At 40.4% G+C, this 16699-nt stretch overlaps 1 protein-coding gene across 1 annotated transcript; it reads left to right on the plus strand.

The window, feature by feature from the left end:
- The first annotated feature begins 233 nt into the window (after window positions 1-233).
- On the plus strand, window positions 234-16325 carry VCPIP1 (valosin containing protein interacting protein 1). The gene is made up of 3 exons (XM_040060825.2): window positions 234-3128; window positions 8112-8198; window positions 11107-16325. The coding sequence occupies exons 1-3, from the start codon at window positions 440-442 to the stop codon at window positions 11976-11978; spliced, it is 3648 nt and encodes a 1215-aa protein (XP_039916759.1). The 5' UTR covers window positions 234-439; the 3' UTR covers window positions 11979-16325.
- The last annotated feature ends 374 nt before the right edge of the window (window positions 16326-16699 follow it).

A 16699-nucleotide genomic window follows, 5' to 3' on the forward strand; every position in this document is an offset into this window, starting at 1 on the left:
CGCGTCTGTGCCGGCCCACCCGGCCGCCGACTACGTTTCCCAGCAACCCCCCGGGGACTAGCTCCACCCCCGCCCTCCCTCTTTTCGCCGCATGGCATCATGGTCCCTGTAGTCTCCCCTCGGCACGTAGATCCCTTCCTTACGCTGGGCCTTGGCCGCGAAGGAAACTATCACTCCCGTCCGCCCCTGCGGCACCGCGCGTGCGCCGCTGGCGTGGAAGTGCGCGAGGCCGCGGCGCTGCGGGCACTGAGGCGGCCGAGGGGCGGTGAGAGCGGCGGCGGCTTCCGCGTCGGGCGGGGGGCAGCGGGCGGCGCTCGGTACCGCACGGGCGGCACCGGCACCGGCGGCGCCTGAGAGGCGGCGGTCGTTGTCCGGCGCGCAGGGAATGCGCCTGTGAGGGCGGCGGAGGAGCGGGTGCGGGTGAAGCCCGGGCGGAGCGATGTCCCAGCCCCAGCAGCCGCCGCCGCCGTCCCCTCAGCAGCAACCTCAGCCGCCGCCTCCGTCCGCCTCTAAGAAGCGAGACCGGCGCATCTTCTCGGGCACCTGCCCCGATCCCAAATGCCAGGCGCGGCTGTTCTTCCCGGCGCACGGGCCGCAGGGCAGCGGCAGCATCGAGTGCACGGACTGCGGGCGGCGCCACGAGCAGCGGCAGCTGCTGGCCGTGGAGGAGGTGACGGACCCCGACCTGGTGCTACACAACCTGCTGCGGAATGCGCTGCTGGGCGTCAGCGGCGCCGGCCCGCCCCGCAGGAACACTGAGCTCGTCAAAGTCAATGGCCTCTCCAACTACCACTGCAAGCTCCTGGCCCCCATCCTGGCCCGCTATGGGATGGACAAGCAGACTGGCAAAGCCAAGCTCCTCACGGAGATGAATCAGGGAGACATCTTTGACTGCTCTCTCCTGGGCGACCGCGCCTTCCTCATCGAGCCAGAGCACGTCGAAACCATGGGTTACGGGAAGGACCGCTCCGGCAGCCTCATCTACCTTCACGACACCCTGGAGGACATCAAGAAGGCCAACAACAGTCAAGAGTGCCTCATTCCTGTCCACGTAGATGGAGATGGCCACTGCCTTGTCCATGCAGTCTCACGAGCGCTTGTTGGCAGAGAACTGTTCTGGCATGCTCTCCGAGAGAACCTAAAGAAGCATTTTGAGGAGAATCTAAGCCACTACAAGGCACTTTTCCATGACTTTATTGATGCTGCAGAGTGGGAGGATATTATCAATGAATGTGACCCTTTGTTTGTTCCTCCAGAAGGTGTGCCAATGGGCCTTAGGAATATTCACATCTTTGGTCTGGCCAATGTGCTTCACCGGCCTATCATCCTGTTAGACTCCTTGAGTGGAATGCGAAGCTCTGGAGATTATTCAGCAACATTCCTCCCTGGTCTGATACCTCTGGAAAAATGCACGGGGAAAGATGGCATGTTGAACAAGCCGATCTGTATAGCGTGGAGTAGCTCAGGACGTAACCATTATATTCCTCTGGTTGGAATAAAAGGTGCTGCTTTACCTAAGCTGCCTAGGAAGCTACTACCTAAAGCCTGGGGAGTTCCTCAAGACCTCATCAAAAAGTACATCATGTTAGAGGAGGATGGTGGTTGTATTATTGGAGGAGACAGAAGTTTACAGGATAAGTACTTGATGAGGCTTGTTGCTGCAATGGAGGAGGTTTTCATGAGTAAACACGGTATCCACCCCAGTCTTGTAGCTGACGTGCATCAGTATTTCTACAGAAGGACTGGTGTCATAGGGGTCCAGCCCGAAGAGGTCACTGCAGCTGCCAAAAAAGCAGTGATGGACAACCGCCTTCACAGGTGCCTCATCTGTGGGGCTCTTTCAGAGCATCACGTTCCCCCAGAGTGGCTGGCTCCTGGGGGGAAGCTGTATAACCTGGCAAAGAGTACTCATGGCCAGCTAAGGCCTGACAAAAATTACAGTTTTCCCCTGAACAGTTTGGTGTGTTCATACAACCCCGTGAAGGACGTGCTGGTACCAGACTATGGCCTGAGTAATTTGACTGTTTGTAACTGGTGCCACGGTAACTTAATGCGTCGTGTCAGAGAAGATGGGTCTGTTTTGTATATTGATGGAGACAGAACTAATACTAGATCTTCAGGTGGCAAATGTGGCTGTGGATTCAAGCATTACTGGGAAGGTAAAGAATACGACAATCTGCCTGAAGCTTTTCCTATAACTCTAGAGTGGGGTGGAAGAGTGGTGAGAGAGACTGTCTACTGGTTCCAGTATGAAAGTGACACCTCTTTGAACAGCAACGTGTATGATGTCGCCATGAAACTTGTTACCAAGCACTTCCCCGGTGAATTTGGTAGCGAGATTCTTGTGCAGAAAGTTGTCAACACAATTCTGCACCAAACTGCCAAAAAGAACCCTGATGATTATACCCCTGTAAATATTGATGGTGCTCACGCCCAAAGAGCTGATGACGTGCAGCAAGGACAAGAGTTAGAGTCTCAACTTCCAACCAAAATCATTTTGACTGGACAGAAGACTAAAACTTTGCACAAGGAGGAGTTGAATATGAGCAAAGCTGAAAGAACTATTCAGCAGAACATTACGGACCAGGCTTCCGTAATGCAGAAACGGAAAAGTGAAAAATTGAAACAAGAGCATAAAGGGCAACCCAGGACTGCTTCTCCTGGGGCTGTCCGTGAGGGGCCCTCGTCTGCACCTGCTACACCAACCAAAACCCCGTATTCTCCAACGTCTGCAAAAGAAAAGAAAATTCGAATAACCACCAATGACGGGAGGCAGTCGATGCTTACCTTGAAGTGCACTACCACCTTCCTGGAACTCCAGGAAGGCATAGCGAGAGAATTTAATATTCCCCCGTATTTGCAATGTATTCGCTACGGCTTTCCTCCGAAAGAGCTTCTGCCTCCCAAAGAAGGCATGGAAAACGAGCCTGTTCCTTTGCAGCACGGTGACAGGATTGCCATAGAAATCCTGAAGGGCAAGGAGGAAGGCAGGCAGGCTGCCTCAGCGCACTCAGCCCATGCTGTGAAGCACGAAGATGTTGCTGTGACCAGTAAGATCTCGTCGAGGGATCTGCAGGAGCAAGTCGACAAGGAGATGTATTCGCTCTGTCTTCTGGCAACGCTCATGGGTAAGGCTGACTTCGTGTTATTTTTTAAAATTGTGCTTTTGAGTAGAAGATAACGTTGCAAACTGTAGTTATGTACACATTTCCCTTTTTCTTAAACCATGTTGATCAGTTTAATTCCCTTATTCCTTTATTAGAAGAACATTTAATATGCTGTCAGTGACTTTTAGAAATGTATATGTGACGTATATGAGATGCTTGTTCTTCCTTTGCTGTAAAGTCCTCTTTTAAAAATTGCTGTCTAGCATTTTTTTTGTTAGAGGTGATTGCATTGCTGTCTCGTCTCTGTTTTTCCAGCCTCTCATTAGGTACACATTTGAAGTGGATGTGTGAAAGTCTGTGTGAATGGACTTTTGTTTCCTACATCTCCCTCAGGTTTCAGGAAATAAGTTCAGAGCAGGGGTGAGAATGGGATGCTGAGTGTCTGCTCATTGGAAGTTTGAGGAACAAAATTTTACCTTTGTAGTAGGGTGAAATCCTGACATTTGACCCCACAGGGAGTCATTTTAGCTTAACCTAAAGAAAAACGTCTAAATCTGTTAGTTTTAAAATAGGATCTGATCTTTTTAAAGAGCTGAGAAAAGTATTATTTCAGAATATAAACAGAGGAGAAACTGAAAAAATCTAAATATGGCTCTGAATTCCAAAGGTTGGACACAGGGTTGCAAAGCTATGCTTATAACTTGTCAGTCATGTAAATCTGACTGTGAATAATTCAACACAAAAGGACTTTCCTTAGGTGCCTATGTTTTTTATTTTCCTTTTTGAACTCGGGAGACTTGGACCTCCGTTTGTGTATTTTGTTCATCAGGTTTCACAGTTCTTGCTGCTTTCTGGCAGGAGCTAGAGCTGTAATTATCATACATTCAGCTCTACGAACCAGTTGAATAGTCATGTTTACAAGGGGTTTTTTTTTTGTGGGAGCCTACTCTTTTGCTGGAGGGATTTGGTGTGGCTAAAGCATGTGATGTTTCAGAAACGAAACAATTACGTAATCACAGAGTGGTATGTCAGAAGTTCAGCAAGCAGAACTTTGGTACTTTTCCAAGTGTGATTGTTTACTCCTGTGTCTTTTACAAGATAGTGTGCTGAATCACTACTCACCTCGTCACACTGACATTTACACCCCAGTTCCAAAGTGCAGGAAAAAGTTAGGTTTAAAAGTTATCTTTATTTTGAGATGAAGCTTAGAACAGTGCTTCCCTGTGTGCAGGAAATACTGCTGAGAGTATAATTACTGACTTCAAAAAACTTAGGCATGCTTTAAAAATATCTTGGTTACTTCAACATTAAGGTGTGTCATCATTTTACAGGTGCTTATCCATAAACTGTGAGCTGATCTTGCAAGAATGCAAGAATGACTTTTTGTCTTTGCCATCACTACTGTTAAGAGTCTGCTTTAAGAGCACTGGTTAGAATAGAATTTATCTCACCCTTCTCTGGCTGCATCCATTGTGCATTACTAATAGAAGTAAAAGCAGCAGCAAGTGATAAACCAACTAGTTATAAAACCTTATGCGACTACTGAATAAGATGCTATTATTATATCATCACTTTTCTCATTGGGCCTTCATTTTCCTTTAAAAATACTTGTGGGGGGAATCTAGTTACTAGACTGTTCACAACTGTGATTTTCCAACAGATTAACAAACTTCTTAAGTCCTTGCACTTTCTTAAGGGTGGCAATTCCTCAAGGTGGCATATTCAGCCTTTTTGGGACTAGAAGCCTTAGTTTTTCTCAACAACATTTCCATACTGCTAAGAACTGCTGTGAAGGTCTGACAGCTTTGTAACTTTGTTCTGCTAAAAACATTCCTGTAATGCAGTGAGATTAGAAGGTGTAGAGGGGAGATGCTGGTGAGACAGCTTATAGGGCCAGACACACTTTTCCCTGATGCCCATAGTGGACGTGTGTCTTTAAACATCCGTAATTATTCGTTCTGTGTGCTTAGAACATTTACTTTCATACAGAGTCTCCTGTAGGCTGAAATATTTTTCTTATTTCAGCTACTAGAATTTTTATTTTCTGGTCTCAGATACTTATTAGAATTTTAGATCATGTTCTTTAATTTTTCTGTATATAATTAAAAAAATAAAGCCCTGGGAAATTAAATACTGTAATTTCTGGACCAATTAACAAATTATGCATGATTTTTTGTAAAGCTTTCTCTTTTTTTTTTTTTTTTTTTTTTTTTTTTAGCTCAAAAGACAGAATTCTATAGGGAAATTACTAAAGGAATTGGAATTTTGCATTAACATATTTAAAACATTATATTTTAAACCAGATTTAATTAACCCATGGAGAGGCACTCTGAATATGTGCAAGCCAGATATGAATTCATTTTGATTGGTTTGTTTTTCATTGGTGAATTCATCCATATACAAGGAATCAAAATAGCCAGGTTTAAATTTAATGTATTATTTGATACCAGGATTTTCTTGGAATTAAACAGCTTGCTTTGGGGCCAGCTGTACTTCCCTATAACGTATGTTTATCAATTGAGTTTTTTATTTGTGTTGCACTTTGTGTGTTCTGTCTGCTGTCTGAAGTGACAGTCCTGGGCTTGCAGCAGCTGCTGGCTAATTTACACCAGTGAACAAGGCCTGTTTGTGGTAGGACAGTCTGGATTTGTTCCCATACCTGAATGTTCTGGGGTTGGGGTCTGGACTGAGGAAGTGTGTACTGGGGTAGGAACAGTATAATCTCTTTGATAATTGTAGTGTCTTGAGGGAGTTTTTAATCTAACTAAATGATCATTCAAATTAACTTGTGACCTATAAACATCTAGCTACCATGGCGAACAAATCCAAAACAAACGGTAAAACTCAACTAACAACGAAAATGTGCAAACCTCAAATGGAGTTTGGTTGAGTCACACGCACTAGTTCCTTTGATCTGGGAAAGTCCAGTTGTAAATGTGGGCTTTTTTGGTCTCCCAGTGGGAGATGTCTATCAAAACAGTGTCATTAGTTTGTATTTCTTTCAGTGGCTGATGCTTTTGTATTGTGAGCCCTGCTCTCCCTGCTTTCCTGCATGCAGTACTTGTTAGTATTGCATAAAAAGCTATCTAAACAGTGATGCTTCCCTTGTGCAAGGCTTGAAAAATCATGCCCACAGCAAATAGGGAGTCTTTCCTTGGAAAATGTCAGTAATTCTAAAGCTAGGCTTCTTATTGAAGTCCAGAGGGTGTCTTGTGGAATGAAAGGGAGTCCTTCAAATAGTAGTGGATTGCCCGATGCAGCAGTAAAGGAGTCCTTAGTATGGAGTCCTGCTGGCTGTGGCCCCTTCAGGCTTCAGTGGACTGACTGCTGTATTCTGTACTTCTCAGTGCAGTGGTTATTTTGATTCCTGTGGGCAGTGTTTAAACCCTCAGGAGGACTTGGAAGAGGCACAGCAGCGATGCTCTGGAGACACCGTGTTTAGGGCAGTGCATTTCACATTGTCAGCGAGAGTAAGGACACAGGTAGCAGTGACAGAAGACTTCCTTCTGTAGATAATGGAAAATAAGAAAGAAGAGCAGTTGGTTTATTACTTGGATGTTCATCTTGGAAGTGAAGGCCAGATTTGTGCGCCTGATGTGTGAATGAATGCAATGAGCCTGAGCATATATGATTTGAAGGAACGCTTTCCAAATAAATTAGATTACATATGTCTCCCGTCTTCAAAACATCCAAAGACAGAATGTGGTGAATGTGCACTGTACCTTTGTAAAGAGAATGAGGGCTTGAGTCATGCCTGAAGTGGAGAGGTGAGTGACAGTTGTAGGGGAACAGATGAGCAGGGGAGTGTACAGAGTCCTATGCCTCCTGTGCTCTTTTATTTTATTTTCCTTATAACAGCTAGCAAAGATACATTGGTGGGTTATATTTTGCAGCCTCACACATTCTGGCTATCTCTATCCAAGTAATACAACCAGTTAACTTTAGTTGAAGATTTACATCTTCCAATTTTAATAGAAATTTGAGAGATGTGGTTATTGAGAGTTCAATCCCTACAGAAGGGTGCAATTTCTATTTAAAATATCTTGATATGTTCCCTGAATATTTGATGTAAAGTGGGAAAACCAATTTTTTTCTGAAAGTGTGTATGCACCGTAGTTGTTTCTGCATCAGGAGAATAGAATTTATCAGAACTTTCTGTTAGTACTGCTTAGATAGCAACAGCACATGTCACTTCTCTGAAGCAGGTAAGTGGTTAGCAAAATAAGGAAAAGGGTATAGGCAAAATGCAGATCTGAACTGATTGAGCAGGTGTTGTTAGGTCACTGATATTCCATCATTGTAACCCAATTTTTCTGTGCTTTATATTCCTTTCCTTATGTAGTTTAGGTTGGGTTTTTTTTTTCACTCCATGGCATTTAAAGTTGTCACATTTCAATGCCATTTTTGGCATTGTTGAGAAACACTGGTTATACAGGACTGCCAGGGCCTCATGGTTGGTATTTTGTTTCTAACTCTCAAGAAAAGCAAGGTACAGACACAGCAGCTGCCTGGGTGGAAGTTTGTGTCTCGGCTGCAGTATTAAGTCTGCTGTGTGGCAGCTGGGAAATTGAGCTCTGATTTTTGAGAAGGTGTGGGAATGTAGAATTCAAGTTTTAATGAGCAAGGATTTGTGCTTGAATTTTGGAAGCTTGTTTTTAATTTCTTAGTTTAATGTTGAAAGTGGAGGTAGGAAGGGAATGGAGACTCATGTTTAGGGCTTGGCAAAGAACCAGGAGCTGCACCTTGGATCAAATCTAATTTGGGCACCTTTGTGCTAGAACATATAGGATATTTGACTGCAGACAGTGGTATGTTTTTCTGAAAGTCCCAATGTCCCAGGCTCCTGTTCTGTGCATTTGCAATAAAAATTCAAATTCTTAATTGCATAGAGCATAGAAGAGACTGTGGACTCAACTTCTGATTTAAAGAGTTACATTTTCAGCCATTGTCTCTAATATGAAAACACAACTATTTAATTTTGATGTTCATGTTTGATTTTTACAGGAGAAGATGTTTGGTCTTACGCAAAGGGGCTTCCTCAGTTGTTTCAGCAGGGTGGAGTGTTCTACAGCATAATGAAGAAAACAACAGGTATTTTTTCGGTTTTGTTTTTATTCTTTCCTTCCTCCATTTCCAAATCCTGAAAATTGTAAATTGGTATTGTTACTTGTAAGCATAAACATATTTTTTATTATTCTATTACTGGGGTAAATTTTCATTCTTAAAATATTTCAGAACTTCTAATGCTCCCTCAGACAGACTGAGACTAGGGAAGCTGCCTAGACCAATTTCATTGAACTTAAACCTCTTATTTTCTGAAATTTCCACTTCCTGAATTGTACAAACAACTCTTTTTTTAAAATTACAATATGACCAAAAAAAAAATCAACTGATTTTTTTTGTTTTCTTTATTTTTTTCTCCTGTAGAGATCAAACAACAAAATCATAGGACCTATTCCTGTTAGTTTAAGATGCTTACTGGATAAGGAATTTACCTTTCTTGTCTGCTTCTTAGTAGATATTTTATATGGGGTACTATATGTTTTAAATTTAAATGGTTGGTTAAATTTGTTTTTCATATTCCTGAGATTATTGTTCAAAAGCAAAGCCATCCATCCCCTTCTTGAATTGCTGAATGTTGTGTCTTGGGCTCTGTGCAGAATAACCAAGCATGTAGATTTGATTTTTAGGTGGCTTTACAGATACTGCCTACAAAGAATAGCAACTGTTTCTTTAGAGAAGAAAGTACTAAGGAGTTATTTTCTCTCAAAGTTTATTTTCTTGATGAAATATTTGCATTCACAGTTTAGCTCTTGTGGTTTCAGCTATTACAATGGTTCCTATGCTGCTTTCTTGCTGTATGATTTTTCTTAGCCGGTTTTATCAAACTTATCTTACTTATTTCTGGAAATAAGTTAAAATGCATGATATCCTCAGTGCCCACTACCTCTCACTGAATTACTAGCCTAGATAATAGAGTTAGCATGCAAGTGTCTTAGATCTGTTTCCTTTTAGTTTTCCTTCTTTTACTGTGCCTGTACAGTAACGAGTGGTATATTGTATGTGGAAAGTGAATCAGCTTATACAGTGCCTGATGGAAAGGGTGTTTTTGACCAGTTAATGGCTAGCCAGATTTGAAAGCCTGAAATGAATCCAAAGAATTTTAACCCAACTCACCAAGAATGTCTGACTTAAAAGCCATTTTTCCCAGCTTACTGTGCAATAAATAAGGCTGTAGGAGATAATAGTGTAAAATGCCTGCATGCAAAGAAGTGCAGTAATTTCAAATACAGACTGTCTTGGTAGGTACAATTCCTCTTTCAGCATTAGCACACTTTTACTATTGCAGTGTGCAACAATCTGTCTCATCTTTCCGCTTTAAGAAGCTACTTACCTATTTGTAATCTTTTAGGTAATGTAATAATGCACCTATCATACTGGACCTTTGAAGCAAAGCTGTCTGTGAAGTGTGGGTACTGTTAATCAATTGAAACTTGATTTAACAGATCTTGTTTAAGATCTTACTTTGAGATTTCGGTATTGAAGTTTCAGAGGCAGTTTTGGTCAATCATAGGAATTGTTACAGTTCTCTCTTTTGCAAATGAAAGTTGAGCTGCTAAATTACGTGCTTTAAAATATGTTCTTCAGGCTAAGTTAGGTTGGCGTTTGAGGTAAAATTTTGTTCTGCATTTTGACTGTTTGGTTATTGGTTCCCATGGATATGCAAAGAAAGGAGCTACATGTCTGAAGATCTCAGAATAAAATCTTATTTGTAGGTCCTCTGCAACTGTGTGAATCAGAAGCTGTGAAGAATGTGTGAGATTGATCAGTAGGTTCATTAGTATGAAAACAGTTTAATAACTTATCAAACTATTGAGTGACCTTTTCCATTGTTACCCAGAACACTCATTTTTAAAGCACTGTATTTGGTAACACAGAAATAGGATTTGCTTGTAGTGTTTCTTCCCTTCTGAATAATTTCTGGTGGTTTCCTTCAAGAATTTTGAGAATGAGAAGAAAAATCCCAACAATTTACCTGTTCTTGGCACCTTTTAAACTGTGTTGTTTTCATTGTAGCTCTCCATGCATAGCTGATGGAACTAAAGTGAAGAGAATGGTTGCAGCCGAGTTTTCATCTGCAGATAGCTTTTAAGTCACAGAAAGCCACCATCACTGAAGTGATACCTTACTGCTTTTACCACAGCCTGCATGGGATAGAGTTGAAAGAATTATTTTGTGTTTTATGATGATAAACTGTAAAAAATGAATGTTGTCTATTTTTGGCACACAGAAACTTCAGAACTTAAAATTATCTAGTGAACTCAGTTTTAACAGATTGGTCAAATTTTAGGTGAGACAATTAAACAAACAGCAGATCAAAAATACCATGCCTTATGTTTGTTTTGTAAAGGTTAATAGCCATAATCTCCAGGACTACTAAATGCAATAAGCTTGAAACACCTCTGTTAATATAGCAGCACTTCCTCTCAGAGAAGAAGACAAAATAGCAAATGTGAAATTCCCCAGGCTTAGCAGCAGTTAGACAACCAGAAATCCTACTATAGTTCTAACTAGTATGGAAGTAGTCCTAAGTAGTGTTTATCTACCTACTGTTTTGTAATGTTCTTGTCAGTTTTCTGATTTTGATTTTTGATGGTTTGGCTTTTTGTGGTTTTGGGGCTGTGGGGTGGTGGTAGTGGTGGGGTTTGGTTTGTTTTACATTACTGCAAGCACAAAACTGCAAGTCATAGCAGTGTGGTTATTTTGTACAGTATTGTCTGTTCATCAGAGTCATCACAGAAGGCAGCAGCATCTTTGCAGCATACTGTGGTTGTTATCATGTGGCATAAAAGCCTAGTTTTTTTTCTCCCACAGTAGTAACGTTCAGTGTTTGATTTTACATACTTGATTCAGTAAATTTAAATACAGTTATTACTGTGCATTCAGAGCATGCCTTAAAATATGTTAGCACTTGGAGTAACTTTTCTTATCTTTATAGGTTTGGCTGATGGCAAGCACTGCACTTTTCCACATCTGCCTGGTAAAAACTTTGTGTACAATGCAGCAGAAGACAGATTAGAGCTGTGTGTGGATGCTGCTGGGCACTTCCCGATCGGTCCTGATGTTGAAGAGCTGGTTAAAGAGGCCTTAAGTCAAGTGCGAGCTGAAGCTACTTCAAGAAGCAGGGAAGCAAGTCCTTCACATGGAATGCTGAAGCTGGGTAGTGGTGGAGTAGTGAAAAAGAAATCTGAACAACTGCATAACATAACTGCATTTCAAGGAAAGGGTCATTCCCTAGGAACTGCATCTAGTAGTCAACAACATGATCAAAGAGCCAGGGAAACACCACTTTTAAGAAAGCATAGCACAGAAACGGACTTCAGTCCTTCTGCTAGAATTGAGCCTTCTGTATTCACAGCTGCTTCTGGTAACAGTGAGCTTATTCGAATTGCTCCGGGAGTTGTGACAATGAGAGACAGCAGGCAGCTTGACCCCACTTTGATTGAGGCGCAGAGAAAAAAGTTGCAGGAAATGGTCTCTTCTATTCAGGCTTCAATGGATAGACATTTGCGGGATCAGAATACAGAGCAGTCAGCATCAGTTGATGTATCTCAAAGAAAAGTAGAGGCAGTGAGTTCAACTGCTAAAACTGGGAGCTTTCAGGCTGCCTTACCCGAATCATTCTCTGCACCAGGTGGTACTGCACACTTGAATACTGAATCAACTGATGGTAACGTGGTGAATTCTGTGGGAACAACATTCCCTTCAAGGTCTAAAGCACAAAAGGGAAATTCTGTTGAGGAGCTTGAGGAGATGGATAGTCAAGATGCAGGAATCACTAATGCAACTGAGCCAATGGATCACTCTTGATAGGTTAAAAATCTAATAAGGGTAGAAGAAATTACTGTTCAAATGTAATGTTTATTGGCTGGGCCACACAAAGTGATTAGTTATTAAATCTTGTATGTATGTCAAAGATTATATCATCTTATTCAGTGCATGATAAGCATGTGATTGGCAATAGCTTTCAATATTACCATACTGCTGCCCAGGCTGGCTCTGTTACCTGTAAATTAGTTATTAGGAAATGCACTGAGATGAATATCTGCTGTATATGTGGGTTCTTGAAAATTCTTTGTAATTTTTAATTTCTTAAAAGTCTTAAAATTTAAGCCCATGCAAGGTTCTTACCATGCTAGCTTAAGGTTACTGGAAGGGCTAGAACAGGCAAAACTAGAAACATGGCCAAGTTAATTCTGTCCCAGGTACTTAATTCCAATAAAAAATACACTATTATAATAAATTAGACATAAATTTCAAAAGGGAAATGAAACTAAACTTCTGCTCAATTTGATAATGCTGCATATGCAGTACTTTTAATTACATTTGGCTGGCACTTCTCCAATTTAATAACTTTTTCATTCATGTCCTCCTCTCAGAAATCTTGAAATAAGTGTAACTTTAGTAAACTGAAGTCTAAGTTCTCCTATTGTCAGTTAGAAAGCAAGTTAGAAAAAAGGCCACATAGCATATGATGAAGATACATTGAATGTGGTGTGGTTATGCATGGCTGTCTGAGCCAACAAAACCATTTTGGTGCTCTCTTGGTAGCATGTCTTTATTTCCTCCCAAACTGGTCAGGTGGTTGTGCAACTTTTGAGACAATTACGGGAGAGAAGCTGGCAATTGCAAGTAAGAGCAAATGTTCAGTGGCAAATCCATTTCTTTTAGAAGACTTAGATTGCTAGCATTGGTTAGAAATGGCAAAATTGAAATAATAGCTGCCCTCTTAAGAGCAAATTAACAATTCATTGGAAGGAAATTACTCTCTAACACACATTATCCTAAAGTGTTTGGTGATAATTGAGCTTTTAGAAGCTCAGTGTTTACTCTGTGGGAGCAAGGAATACACGCTGTTTCAGTGTCTATAAAGACTACCCGCCTCTCTCAGCCTCACTTCAGTTTGTGATGCAGATTTCCCTGCACCAGTGATTATAGAGCTGGTATCCACTTAAGTAGTGTGTTCATCAGACTTGTAGTGCTAGTTTTTAAGAAGCAGCCATTGTGCTTGCTCCCTAAGGATGGAATGTGTTTCTGATATTGCACTTTGCTTCCTATCTTCATACTCATTTAAATGCACTATTGTTGCTTCTTCTCATGGTAAAATAACATTGTGAATGGATGAAAAGATGTTGATACAGCTTCAAAGGAATTAAGAGCATTTAAATACTGAAGTCTGTGTTTGTGCACACGTAGATTTTAACCAGTTCACAAATGTGGTTTGTGTTGTATATGTTTGTATTCAGAAAAGTCTCCTCACTTTTTACATTTCTAATCACTTAAACAGTTCTAAGCGTTAGTATGATAAAATGTCCCATGAGGAAGGATTTATTTTTGTATGTAGAACTGAAATGAAGCAAGTCACTTAAAGAGTAGCCCTTCTCTTTTGTCAAAGTAAATTAAAATGCCTCTGTTGGTTAACTTTTTATGTAGATGGTACAAATATTTTATGATTTCGTACACTACTTAGAGGTTAAATAAAAATATCACATTTTCACAAATAAATGAAAAATGTTAAGATCTCAAATTGCGATCTGGTAAGTTAGCAGTTTGGAAACTTGGAATGTATGAAGTAATTGGCTTGCCAGAACTGACCTTGCTGATGCACTGATTAACTGGCAGGGCTTATTCAGTGAGAAACAGGATGCACATGCAGCACCTGGAAGCCTGCCAGGACTTCTGAAAACATTTAGTCTCCCATGAATCAGTCTAGCTCACTGAAGGCTACATCTATATAGAAAATGTTGAGTAGAGGCTTCTGCTTTGTCACAGCGTTAGAAAAGTAAAGCAGTGACTTGTTCCTGGGAAAGAATTTCAATTGGGAGAGGCTGAGGGGGAGGAATCTCCTGGATCTCTTGAATTTTAGACCAGGTAACCAATGCTTTGACAGTTTTAACCTTTTCTTTAGGGAAAAAAAGTCTTCCTTGGCTGGAAAAATAATGAGCAAGCAGTGTATACGAAGGAATTTCAAGTTTGAAATAAATTGAAATTTTTATTGCACATCATTCTTATTTCAAGGAAAAATGCTTACTTCTTTCATGCCTTTCTGGTAAGACTGCAGAAGTTAGTGTGCCTTTTACTGTATAAAGAGGAAGGGTTGGTTTAGTTTTGACACACTTCCCATTTCAGCAGTAATTTGACATTTTTCTTCTTATCTAAATAGACATAGAACCAGATAATAGCTCTGTTTGACTCACCGTTAGTGTCATCTTGGGCCCGCTCAAGTCGTGTAGATCAGAACCCTCCAGTTCCTAAAAGAAGATGGTCTCACAGGACTGGCAAAATGGTGTCAATCACAAGATCTGCTGGTGTGAATTCTGGAAGGCAGGATTGTGCATATTTCTTTACAGTGTTCTTACCTCACGTTGCTTTTTCATGCATTTAATATTAAAGGGTTTTAGAAAGATAGCTTTTGATACCCTCAAATGAAGCTAAACATCATCTCTGTGCCAGTGAGATGTGTGACTGTGCAGAAGAAGTGAAATAAAGAACACTGAAGTTTAAGTTGGAACAGATGTTTCATTTGGTTGCTGGCAGTGGGTGCGAATCTAAGTTCAGACAAATCTGTGTGCCTGTCTTAAGGAGGACCAGTGTGCTTGTTAGAATTCCCTCTTACAGTCAGGAAAATGCTGGTGGGGTATAAGGGCAGGGAAGACTGGTTCATTGTGGATGAGAAGATGTGTCAGTAGAACTTCTCAAATGTCAAGAATGGTGCCCTTTTCTTGAAAAATAAAGGCAACCAACCCAAATTCTTGCTACCAAATTGCCTCTGGAAAGAGGTTGTAGTTTTGAGTACCCACCTTGATTACTTTCTTGTCTGAAGGCCAACGATCTACACTGCATCTCATGGCGAAGAAGACACATTATTAGAAAATCCTAAATGTTACTACGGCTTAGTATGTATAACCCAAAGAAAAGATGATTACTAAAAATACAGTCCTAATACAAAAATAAAAAGGGGAATGAACTAGATTGTTGATGAATATGGGAAGCCTTGGGAGAACAGATCAGTTTTCCTGGGAAATGCAAGACTTTGACTACTTCAAATGTCTGGCTGCTTAGTAAAGTTGACTTTTTGATAGTGCTGTTTCTCTCTGAATTGTTTGCATTTCAGCGAGGAAAAATAAATAGCAGATTTTCAAATGAAATCAAAGAAGTGTATTTGGGATGTCTTCCCCGTGGTAGTCACAAAACAGCTGTGTGCATTGTTGGCTTTGTGAATCCCAAATAGTTTACTAGTCTTGTGCTGGCTGCAAAATGCAAGCTAGACATTACCTCTGACAGAGTGCTCTCGCAGTGTCACAGAGGCACAGTGCCACAGGGCTGTGTGCTAGCAACCCTGCAAGGCCAAAATACTTGATTTACAATCTTTCACAGAGTAGAATCTGTTGTCACTGTCACAGGGTTAGTGGAGTTGCTTGCTACTTTTTCAATGTGCTGAAAATGCCAGGTAACAAAATTCTTGGTGTGTTTACAGTTGGGAGAGTGATGCTCCACCTTAGTTGTATGGAAAATTAATGATTTAAGAAGATGCCACTGTTATCTCTACATTTGTTTGGCTCCTATTTTTAAATATCAGAATCTACATGCTTTTGTAAAATAATAATATGAATATGAAGTTAATCCTTTTGTTAAAAAAAGCCACAACAGAGAGTGGTTTCTTTGTTTTGCTTGTGGATATCAGTTTAGCTTCATGAAGAAGTTGCTTAAGATCTTTAGAATGCAGGATTCCCTCTGAGCCCTTATGCCTGTGGTTGAGCAATAAAAGGTTGAAACAAGAGTGGTTATTTTCAGAGTTACTTTACGTTTGATGAGGATTATTGCCAAGCAATGAAAGAGTGCACTTTTAGGAGGGAATGCTATTTAAAATGTATAAATAGGAATTAAAATAGTGTATATATTTAGAAAAAAAAAACTTTTTAAAAAGTAAGTGCTTTACATGTTGAATTAAAAATAAATTAGCATAGAAACTATACCATCTTCACAGTACTGGCTGTTACCCAGCAAGGTTTGGTTCGTTTTATTTGTGATTGCTGTACTAATTATATTTGATTTTTTTTTTTATCTGTAATGTAACAATAGTGTATTATAACAGTATATAGTGTACTATACTACACTTCACTGTACAGTATTTGGAATTTTCTTTGATTGCTATATTAAAACTATAAGTCAAAACATCTGCTTTGCTTTTATAAGGTGTAATTTTTATCTACCCTTTCACACACTAGCTTGTTTAATTAATGCTGATTTGCCTACAAAATGAGGCAATTAATTTCTGCATTTTGAATATAAATTGCATTATGCTTGCATACATGAATACTAGTACAGAAGTTGAAAAACTGATACAATTCATAGAAAAGTAAAATCAGATGTTATCCATTCTCCTTTAGTAATGGTTCTTTTTAAAAAGAATTTTTTTGAGAGAAAAGCTCTTTCAGGAAAAAGTTGGGGGTTTTGACCTCATACCTATTCTAAATATTTCGTTGAACACATTGGACTTTTGAATTTGAGAGATTTCTAAACCATATGTG

Source organism: Hirundo rustica, chromosome 1 (assembly GCF_015227805.2).
Source record: "Hirundo rustica isolate bHirRus1 chromosome 1, bHirRus1.pri.v3, whole genome shotgun sequence".
Lineage (NCBI taxonomy): Eukaryota > Metazoa > Chordata > Aves > Passeriformes > Hirundinidae > Hirundo > Hirundo rustica.

Excerpts from the sequence above, each read along its gene's own strand:
- VCPIP1 (XM_040060825.2), top strand. The coding sequence starts at position 440 with ATGTCCCAGCCCCAGCAGCCGCCGCCGCCGTCCCCTCAGCAGCAACCT. Across the intron at positions 3,129-8,111 it reads TCTTCTGGCAACGCTCATGG|GAGAAGATGTTTGGTCTTAC; the intron begins GTAAGGCTGACT and ends TGATTTTTACAG. Across the intron at positions 8,199-11,106 it reads CATAATGAAGAAAACAACAG|GTTTGGCTGATGGCAAGCAC; the intron begins GTATTTTTTCGG and ends TTATCTTTATAG.